Source organism: Antrostomus carolinensis, unplaced genomic scaffold (assembly GCF_000700745.2).
Source record: "Antrostomus carolinensis isolate BGI_N321 unplaced genomic scaffold, ASM70074v2 scaffold8148, whole genome shotgun sequence".
Taxonomy (NCBI): Eukaryota; Metazoa; Chordata; class Aves; order Caprimulgiformes; family Caprimulgidae; genus Antrostomus; species Antrostomus carolinensis.
In genome coordinates, this window is record NW_010330845.1 from 7,987 (window position 1) to 17,554 (window position 9,568).

The 9,568-nt window shown below is 46.6% G+C and overlaps 1 protein-coding gene across 1 annotated transcript in view; it reads left to right on the plus strand.

Moving 5' to 3' along the window:
* Nucleotides 1–9,568, plus strand: part of STK11 (serine/threonine kinase 11) — a 32,301-nt gene that overhangs the window by 7,424 nt on the left and 15,309 nt on the right. The window contains exons 2-6 of the mRNA XM_010173030.2: nucleotides 1,900–1,983; nucleotides 5,833–5,922; nucleotides 6,792–6,924; nucleotides 7,412–7,548; nucleotides 8,071–8,198. Of these exons, the coding sequence (XP_010171332.2) occupies nucleotides 1,900–1,983; nucleotides 5,833–5,922; nucleotides 6,792–6,924; nucleotides 7,412–7,548; nucleotides 8,071–8,198 (572 nt within the window). The remainder of the gene's footprint in view (nucleotides 1–1,899; nucleotides 1,984–5,832; nucleotides 5,923–6,791; nucleotides 6,925–7,411; nucleotides 7,549–8,070; nucleotides 8,199–9,568) is intronic.

Below are 9,568 nucleotides of genomic sequence, written 5' to 3' on the forward strand. Positions count from 1 at the left end.
TCTTAGGAGCCTTTGGAAGGAGCAGTTACTGGTTTGTTAATCAGATGTGATGCATCACCAAGCCTTTGTACTGGCCACAGCCTGTTATTAGAGGCTGGCTAATTGCATGGCCAGGGGTGAGTGCCTTTCTGAGCTCCTTGTGTCATGTGTTTGGGCAGAGGCTCTTGCTTCCAAAGCTGTGCTCTGAATTCCTGGTAATGCTGCTTTCAAGAGTCCTGACTGTTGAAAAGTAACTGTGCTGCTTAAAGCAACTTACAAAGGGCAGGAGAAAGAGCTGGGGAGAAGAGTTTACATATGGCTTAGCACAGCCCAGAATCGAGCAGCACAGGAGCAAAGTGAAGAGCAGGATCTGCACTTCCAGCCCCTGACAGAACCACCCTGACCTGACTGTCCTGATCCTCCTGTTTCTCTTCACCGCTGGCATCCAGTGGGATTTTTCAGGCTGAGTTTAAAATGCAAAAGATACTAAAATGTGGTTTGGGGCACAGTACAAAATCCCAAGAGACAGAGATTGAAACAGCTGATAGGAGATGACTTACAAAGGTCTGTTTTCATAGCCAAGGAAAGATGTCTCCTCACTCAATTCTACATTATTTACTCTCCACAAACAGAGGGTTTGATTCAAATCTGGGATCTGTTCACTCAGGTTAAGTGAGGACTAAAGTTTGGAAGAAATGGAGTTGTTAGCTGCAGCTCCTATTTTCGGCTCATTCTTGAGATCAGTGTTGCTATTCTTAGATTGATCACTTCGGTTTGGAATTCTCCTGGAAGTCAGAGCTTTATGAAAGGGCAGGATGTGCAGCCTCCATACTCGGCTGCTGCATGTGAGGAATTTGATGTGGTTTGGGAGATCTCTGGGTGGGTCACGTCAGGAGCCAGGGGCTGAGCTGCAGGGGATTGTGTGCAGCGTGTGAGGTGCGGTGCTGCTGGTGATGCACTGGTCTCTTTTTGCTACTGAAGTACCTCTCCTGTTTTTTTCTGTAATTTATATGTTCTGTAGGAAGTCACGTTCTGCTCCACAGCCCCTCTTCAGAGGAATTTCTTGTGGTATAATAAAAAATCAATTTCATTTCATTTGTGTGTGTCTTTAGTAGATTTAGCCAGTTTCTGATGTTTTTATATTTATGTTTAAATGACTTCCCTCTGCTGACAATACAACTAGTAGAAGGAATTGCTTGTTAGGTATAGAAACTTTTTTTTTTTTTGGCAAGCAACTAATATTCAAGTTTCTTCCCAGCTGAATAACAGAGTTTGTGCTGAACTGGGCTGTAGGGTGTTAAGTGCTGCGCTGAATTTGGCACTGGGCAGGAGCAGACCCAACTGCACGATGCTGCTGATGTCTGTGGGCGTGTTCCTGGTCACGATGCACATTAAAAACACACCCTGAAGTATGAAGACTGGGAGCCCAAGTAAATTTATTTCTGCTCTTGTAACTACAGATGACACTTGGGTATAAAGCAGCACGAAGCACAAGGCTTTGTCTTGGAAGTGACTGTCCTAGATATTGCGGTAAACACAAGCACATCCTCAGGGGTTTGGCTGAAGGGGTTGATACTGAGCTAAGCTCCCACCAGCCCAGTGTCCTTTGAAAAGCTTTAACTGGGGGGAAGCTGATAAAGCTGCATCTTTGGGGTGTGCAGTGAATCAGGGTGGGATTTGACTCACCTGGGCCGTTGACAGGGCAGCATCTCAGTTCCCCTTGTGCCTTTCCTTTCGTGCTGGCGTTAATGGGGAATGGTGAGGTGTGTGCCTGGGACTGCAGGGAAGGACGTGAGCTGAGAAGGGGACCGCAGGGGACACCACCCCTCTCCCGGGTGGGAGGAGGCTCAGCTTGCTGTGCTGGGCCCTAGGAAATAGGATTTTTAAACATAACTTTTTTTCCATTTTCTCTTCCCACAGGGAAATTCAGCTCCTGCGACGATTACGGCACAAAAACGTTATCCAGTTGGTAGATGTATTATACAATGAAGAGAAGCAGAAAATATATCCTTTTTCACACAGTGGTTGATAAAGGTTTGAATTCCTGTTCTTCTCTGCTGTGGTGCTGAATCATTACAGTTCTGCTTTGGTTAAGGCTCTTGTAAATGTTTCTTAAGCTTAAAATTGCTTTCCCTGGTATTAAACATGCTGCATGTCTGGAATATTTTCCACACAAGTACATTTTCTTAAGTTTCCCAGCTTCCCAGTTAGGAAACAAAATGTTGTCCCCAGGTTACAGTTGCAGGGCTGGGGAGAACTGACCCTCAAATGCAGTGTTTTATTGTGTGACCTTCAGCAGCTCAGCAATGAAAAGAGCCGTGGGTCTGTTGTTTCTAACCTCCTGTCCTAACTGTGGTGTATGGTAGTGCTTTCTTTCCCTGGAGATGGACCTTTTATTGTCTATGCTATGTGAAATCAATTTTTGCAATGCTTTTTCCTCTTAAGTCCTTGGCAGTGGTTTAGGTTTTGGGTTTTTTTCCCTTCTCCCTCAAAAGAAGAAGAAAACCATCTACTTGTCCTCTGGGATGCAGGTGCCTGCGACTCCTTCCCTTGGCAGGTCTGTGCTGCTGCAGTGCTGCCTTTCTGTGGGCAGTTGGGATGCTTTGCTGCTGGTTGTCCCTGACAAGATGAGTTCCTGAGCCTGCCCAAGCCACCTCCTTTGTGTCGTTTGTGTGGAAGTCCCTGGTGATGGTGTTTTCAGTGACCTACAGCTTGTCACAGTCATGAGAGATGGAAAGCATATTGCTCCTGTGAGATCTACAGCTCAGCTGTTTGAGACCAAACTGTTCAGCTCTTGAATCCAGTCTGTGGCTTGTGATCTCAGTGCCTCTTTCAGACTTTAACATGTTTTTCCAGTGCACTGTCCCCCCCCAGGTATCCACAGACACAAACCAGTGTCATCACACACCTCAACCTGCAAGTGAAACACAGTTGAGGAGCTGGATGATTTCTCATGCGACTACCACTCTGACTTGAACTGGTTTCTGAGCTCGTTGAGCTGGTCTGTTGTAGTACATGTTATAAATGGTTGCTTTTATTTCTGGCAGCGTTTTCTAAATACTATTTTCCAATTACAGTACTTCATAAAATGAGTAATTTAATTGTGTGCTTTAATTAAATCAAATACACTGCCACCAAATCATTAGTATTAAAAAAAACCACGACAACTTTTTGCTTGTGTTTTGTAGCCTTAGCAGACCGAAGGGACTGTTATTCAATTACTGTCTATAGAAAGAGACCATTTAATTAATAAGAAGCTGGGCTGCTAAAGGAGAAGCACGAGGAAAAAGAGCCCGAGAGAGACCTCATGTGTTGGTAACAGGTGATGACAACCCGAGGTGGTCATTCAGAAACGTGACTTCTCTAAGCCAGGAGGGATGTTCCTCGCTGTACTTTCTAAACAGTGATGTTTGTAAAAGAACACATTGTTTTTCAGTGCTTCCCCTTGCAAGTGTAGGATGACTTCACTGGGTTTTATCTTAATCTGCTTCTGCACCCTTAGAAAGTTTGTTTCTGCAAGTGCTCGTTCTGTGTGTGAGTGGCAATAGCTGGTGAAGTCTGTTGTGTTCACTGGGGCTGGGAATTCATCCATGAGCATGTTCTGGCTTAACCTTTCTCCAGATTCTCTACACTGGCACTGTGCACCGTGTCTGAGGATGTGGCGGTACAAACCCTTGTGTGGCCACATGGCAAACAGGTTTGGGGACAGATCCAGCTGAAAATTAACTTTCTCTTTTCGGCTGGCTTCTCTGTAGGTCACTCCTGTACTCATGTCACTGTGTAGTCGTGCACGTGCCTGCATTGGTACTTGCAGGAAACAATACAAGCTGAAAGTGGGGTAGAGGGGTGGGGTGTCAACTTCCCCCTTACTAAGGATAAAAAAAAGGTCCTCATTTCCAGAGTGACCATTGTGGCACTTGAAATTGGGCCTGTAGAAGGAAGGATTCTGTTCTCACCTGAGTTTTCTGTTGCAGTTAGAAGTGAGCTGCAGGCTTTAGCCATGTTTATACTGAGGAGAGTGTTTTAATAACTTGCCTGTCTAGTGAAAACCTTCAGTGATTTTCTGTGGTGAAGGGAAAGCTCTGATGACTGGATTAAAAATATCAACTACACTTAGTATTTAATGGGCTGCTTTGATGACCTGCTGTGGCTGGGAATGCAGAGCTAGTGATGAATGGAGAACTAATCCAGGCAGAAAATAAACCCAGTTCAATAAGCAGTGTCCCAGCTGGCACCCTCCCTGACAGCTTCTGTTACCAGTATGTGCAGTTGTGCGTGGGAGCAGAACCCCATTGATTAGGAGAATTGAGAACCTTGGTCTTGTTGGGGCACCTGTAATAGATCTGCTCCAGCATGAGAGTTTGTACTCTAATCTGGCTGGTCAACCGGAGATGGATCAGTTACAGAAGAAAAGGGTGGAAAACAGTCTGGCAGCTCATGAAACCACAATCAGCCTGTCCTTCAGGTGAGAGAATGAGACCTGGGTTTTGCTTCCTAGGAGCTAGTCTGTGTAATCTACTGTTAGTATTATTCTCTCCAAGGTCGGAGAGCTGATGTCTTCAACATCAGTGTGATAAAGTAGTTCACAGATTTCTTCCAGAGTAAGAAACAGTAGGAAAGAATTTTGGGAGCCCTTTCTGCTGTTCTTGCTTCTGCTGATTTACTGGGTGTCGTTGTACCCATGATAAAATCGTACAGCACTTCAGTGTCCCTCTGAAGAGCACTTCGTGTGGGGAACGGAGCAGTTCAGTGAGCTTGGACAGCGTTTTGAGCTCCTGGATAGAACAAAGTGCTACAAAAGGGCAACACAATCTCCAGCACAGACCCCACTCAAAAACTCAGGGCATCTCTTTTAGCATCTTCTGCCTCAAGAATTAAGATGGCATCCTGGGACATAAGCAGCTGATTTTAGGCTTAGGTTAAGAAGGCATCTGCTGGGTATAGAGTGACCAAAGAAATGCTTCGTGTCCCTGGAGAACATGGGCTGCCTGTCAGCCCTGCTTTGCTCTGCTCTTTATCTCGAAGGTGCATTCCCTTGGCAAAGCCACCAGATGTCTCGGGGTCTGTTCCCTCCAGCCCCTCTCAGCACAATTTGCCTTCACAAGCCCAGGAGAGGAGGAAGACAGAGGACACTCTTGCTTTAGGCAGTTGTGTGTTGTTTGGCCCCAGCACTAAAGCTTGAGGAGATGAAAACGAGAATATGCTGCAAGGGAACATATGCTAGAAAGTGCCACCAGTTCCTGGCATTCTGTGTAAGCTTATTTTTAATCCATGTGATTTCAAAAAAACTTCCCAGCTCTCTAGGGATCCACTTTCCTGCTACTGAAATACGACCACAGGGATGGGGGGAAGCAGCAGCTGTGCAATAGTGCACACAGACATATTGTTTTGAAACAGGAAATGAAGAGCAACAAACTTTGGGGAAGGTGATGGGAGCTGGCTGTGCAGAGCAGCCAGGGCACTGGGAGAACGTGCCACAGCCTGCAGCTCTTCTGCCTGGGGGTTCCTGACTTCCTGTAGCCGCTTCAGAGTATTTTCTGTCACTCTTGTGGGATCTCCAGCTTAATTTCTGTGGAGTTCACATCCTATTTCAGCTCTGGTCATGGAGTTGCAGAGACCATGGTCATTAAGCAGAGGATTTTCTCCTGGGTCCCGTTAGGCACTTGGAGGAAGGTGGCTGCCTCGGGAGGCGCAGCACAGCTCGGGCTCTCCCTCTCCCTCTCTGGTGTGTGTGTACCCGGTAACGGGACGGCCCGTGCAGCAGCTCTCCCGTTGTGCTGGGATGGGGCTGCAGTCCTCGCAGTGTTTGTCTGAGAAGTGTTTACCTTGCAGCTTCCTTAACTCTACCCTCACGTATATGGTGATGGAGTACTGTGTGTGTGGCATGCAGGAAATGCTGGACAGTGTCCCGGAAAAGAGGTTTCCAGTTTTTCAGGCTCACGGGTAAGTACGGTTTTGTTCTTTGGGCTGCATTAGCCTCTCACCACTGTGCTCCCTTGAACTCGAAGGCAGGTTCTACTCTGTTGCTTAGACTGCTGGCTGCACTTTAAAGTAAAACTGGCTTTGTGTGATAACTGCATCTTTTACATCCATGGAAAAAAAATGAAAACTAATGAAGTGATGGCAGGGACAGCCCTTTGGAAGATTCTTGGAAGAAAAAACATCTTTCTGTTGAATTTTCTGTTACTTTTGTTTTGCTTCACAAGATAGGAGACAACCCTTCCTGGCCCCTTTCCTACAGCTCTGCTGTTCAGCAAGGACGGGTGCAGTGGAGGAATCCGTGAGGACTTGCTCTGTCTAAGCCACATGGTTCAGTGTCAGAAAAGAGATTAAAGGTCTTTGGATGGATTAAGGATTGCTGATATCCAGCATGATCTTCTAGCTTGTTCAGTTAGTAGAGAAGCTAATCTGAAGCCCCTTTCACTCTGCAAGTAAAGGAACCTTAGAATTCACCTTTTGCTAGCTTAACTTAGGCTAGACTAAAGCAAGTGTCAGAATTAACTGTCAGGTCTGTGTCAGGGTGGTGCTCGGCACTTAGAAAATACGCAGGTTTGTGAAGAGGGCTTTGGTGTGGAGGAGCCCGGAGTCTGAAGTGGTTGGCACACTGCTGCAGAGCTCTGGCAGGTAACTCCTGACTTTGTGGGAAGATGAAGTGCAGTTTCTTACACACTGCAGTTCAATCTCAAGCTCCTCATCAAAGGTAAATCTGTTTCTGACTTGTTTCCAATGACAGCGCTCTTTGCTTTATGTATTATCAGAGTTCACATAGTCCATGGAAGTGCTTGACTCTTTTCCTCTAACTCTTTCTGCAGGTACTTTTGTCAGCTTATAGACGGCTTAGAATACTTGCACAGCCAAGGGATTGTCCACAAGGATATAAAACCGGGGAACCTCCTGCTAACAACCAATGGGACACTAAAAATATCCGATTTAGGCGTAGCAGAGGTACGCGAGAGCTGCGGCGAAGTCAGCGGTGTGGGAAGCGGGACGTTCCAGACTTAGGTCACCTTTGTGGTGGCCATTGATTTATTGTGCATTTAGGTTTTTGTTCTGTTAAACTTGCAGGCTGCCCGAGAGTGACTCTGAGTATTTATTCTAATTGACAAAACAGTTTTTGTTGATGACAGCACAAAACTTCCATCCAGGAAGCATATAGAGGAAGACACCAGCCTTAGACAGATCCAGAAGTGTGGTGAGATGGCGATAGGCTGCATAACCTTGTCCTTATCATCATCTGAAGGCTGTCTTGGCCAGATAGGAGAGGTGCAGGAATTGTCACTGTTAGCATGTAGTTGCTGTAGTTCTCATGATGTGTAAGCAGATGTTCAGTAGTGGAGTTTTCACTTTTTTTCCCCCCCCAGGTGAAACTTTTCTAACAGTTACAACTTCTCTGCCTTGAAAGTTTTAAACTAATCGGTGTCTTTTGCCACAGGCTTTGCATCCGTTTGCAGAGGATGACACGTGCAGAACGAGCCAAGGGTCGCCAGCATTCCAGCCACCAGAGATTGCCAATGGCCTTGACACCTTTTCAGGCTTTAAAGTAGACATCTGGTCCGCAGGGGTCACGCTGTAAGTGCCCACGCAGCACCCGGGAATTGCAATCAAAAAATTAAAAGCTTCCAGATAGCTCAGTCTTGTGCCATCTCCTGTCATCACTGCTCTTCTCTATCTTGTTGAGGGGAGCAGGGAGGGTGTAGTGTGTTAGTTCCTCCTTTGGATGGGTGTGTGTTCTCCGAAGTGCTTGTAATTCTGAAGACAGTAATCTTTCCTCTCAGTGAGTACCTCTCTCAGCCATTTCTCAGCATCCAAGATGCACAGCTACTGTAATAATAGAAACCACAAATATCTCTAGTATTTATTTTTAAGTTTCTTCCATCCCAGCCTGTCAGGGAGATGTCTTGGTGGTTTTGACTCATGTGAATGAAGAGGCTGCGATAAAGGAAGGCTCAGTTTAAAAGAGGCATTGCAAATACTGTCAAACGTTCATCTTTTAGTTTCCTCTTGGCTTCTTTTGGTTTATGTAGTCACATAAGAACTGAACACCTGTTTTTTGTGCTGTTCCTCATACAGCTTCTCCTTCTGCCATTACAGATACAACATTACAACGGGTCTGTACCCCTTTGAAGGGGATAACATCTATAAATTATTTGAAAACATCGGGAAAGGTGACTACACGATTCCAGAGGATTGTGGTCCTCCACTCTCAGACTTATTGAGAGGTGAGTCTCCCAACTGATGCTAAAAGGGTAAAATTTAGAGGTGCAGCAAGTGCTCAGCTTACACAGAGCCAAGGGAGAGCTTCATTCCAAGTATCCTGTGAAGACAGAGGATCCTGTTAGAAAGGGAGGTTACACTTAGGAACCTTATGATAACACTTTGAAAGGTGTTTTCCTGAGATTCACTAAACCCTGCCTGGGTTGCAGTCACTACTCATAGTGCAAGAGCCAACTCCTTATAGTTTCTTGTGCTCTGAGAAGCCATTAAACCTAAAGACAAGGCCCACAAGAGGTTAAAGCTAAAATGACATCACAGCATTGATGCAGGTTTTGCAAGTGAGAACACTCAGTTAAATTCCTTCCCCAAGCTTTTTGTAATGTCAAATATGGAGTATCCAGGTTCTGCTGTCCTTCCTCATCAGCCTCTGCTCTGAATTTCTTTGCTTCAGTCCCAGTTGTTTCCTCCTTCCCTCCAGATTTAGAGTTGCAAGGATATTGGAGCAAAGTGACTGGTCCCCACTTTCACTGTGGTAGAAGCAGGAGTAGAACTTTCTGGGTAGAAGGAGAAGGTCGTGGGTTTTGTTTGGGTTTTTTTTTGTTCCTGTCACTTACTGCAATAGTTTGAGGTTTAGTGTGGAACAGTCTCTACTTCTTTTGAAAGCTGAATAGTCAGGGCAGCTGTTATGCTGTGTGTAGCAGCCAACTCGGTGGTGTCCATTTGGCAGCAGATAGGGTGAGATTCTAACACGTGGGAGATCCTGACCTGAGCTCCTGCTGCCTCCTTAGCAGTGAAGCAGCCCTATGTGTGCTGCTGCTGCTGCTCCCCAACCCTCAGCACGGGCTGGCTCTCCCTTCAGCTGGTTATGAAAGATCAGCCATCAAATGTGAAATGACGCTGTCTTGTCTCAGGTTTATTTTTCTGGCTGTTGTGCTCCGTGGGGTTAGGAGGTGAGTGTGGGTGAAGGGCTGTGGGGCACTGAGCAAACTGAGTCAGCTTCCCTCCCCCTGGTCAGCAGTGTCGTCAGGTCTGCTCGTAATGCGGGTGTTACTGTGACCCCGGGGGGTTGTGTGTGTGTGTCCTGTGTCCTCTGCGTGGTCACGCTGTCGTGGCACTTTGTGACTGGCCAAAAGGTGAACGATTTCAAAACGTTTTACAGCTGCACTTTGTGCTGCAAACTACAAGAGTTGTGTCTCTGCAGGAAAGGCTGCGCTGCCCGTGGGCTCGCGGCTCCTGCGTGGGTGGCTGCGAGGAGCTGCAGCCACAGCCTGGACTCACTTCCTTGCCCTGTAGGGTCACCTCTGCTGCAGCCCAGTGTGGTGTTGGGGACACGGGGCATCCTCACTCGGCGCCGGCACGCAGCCGAGCGGCTGGG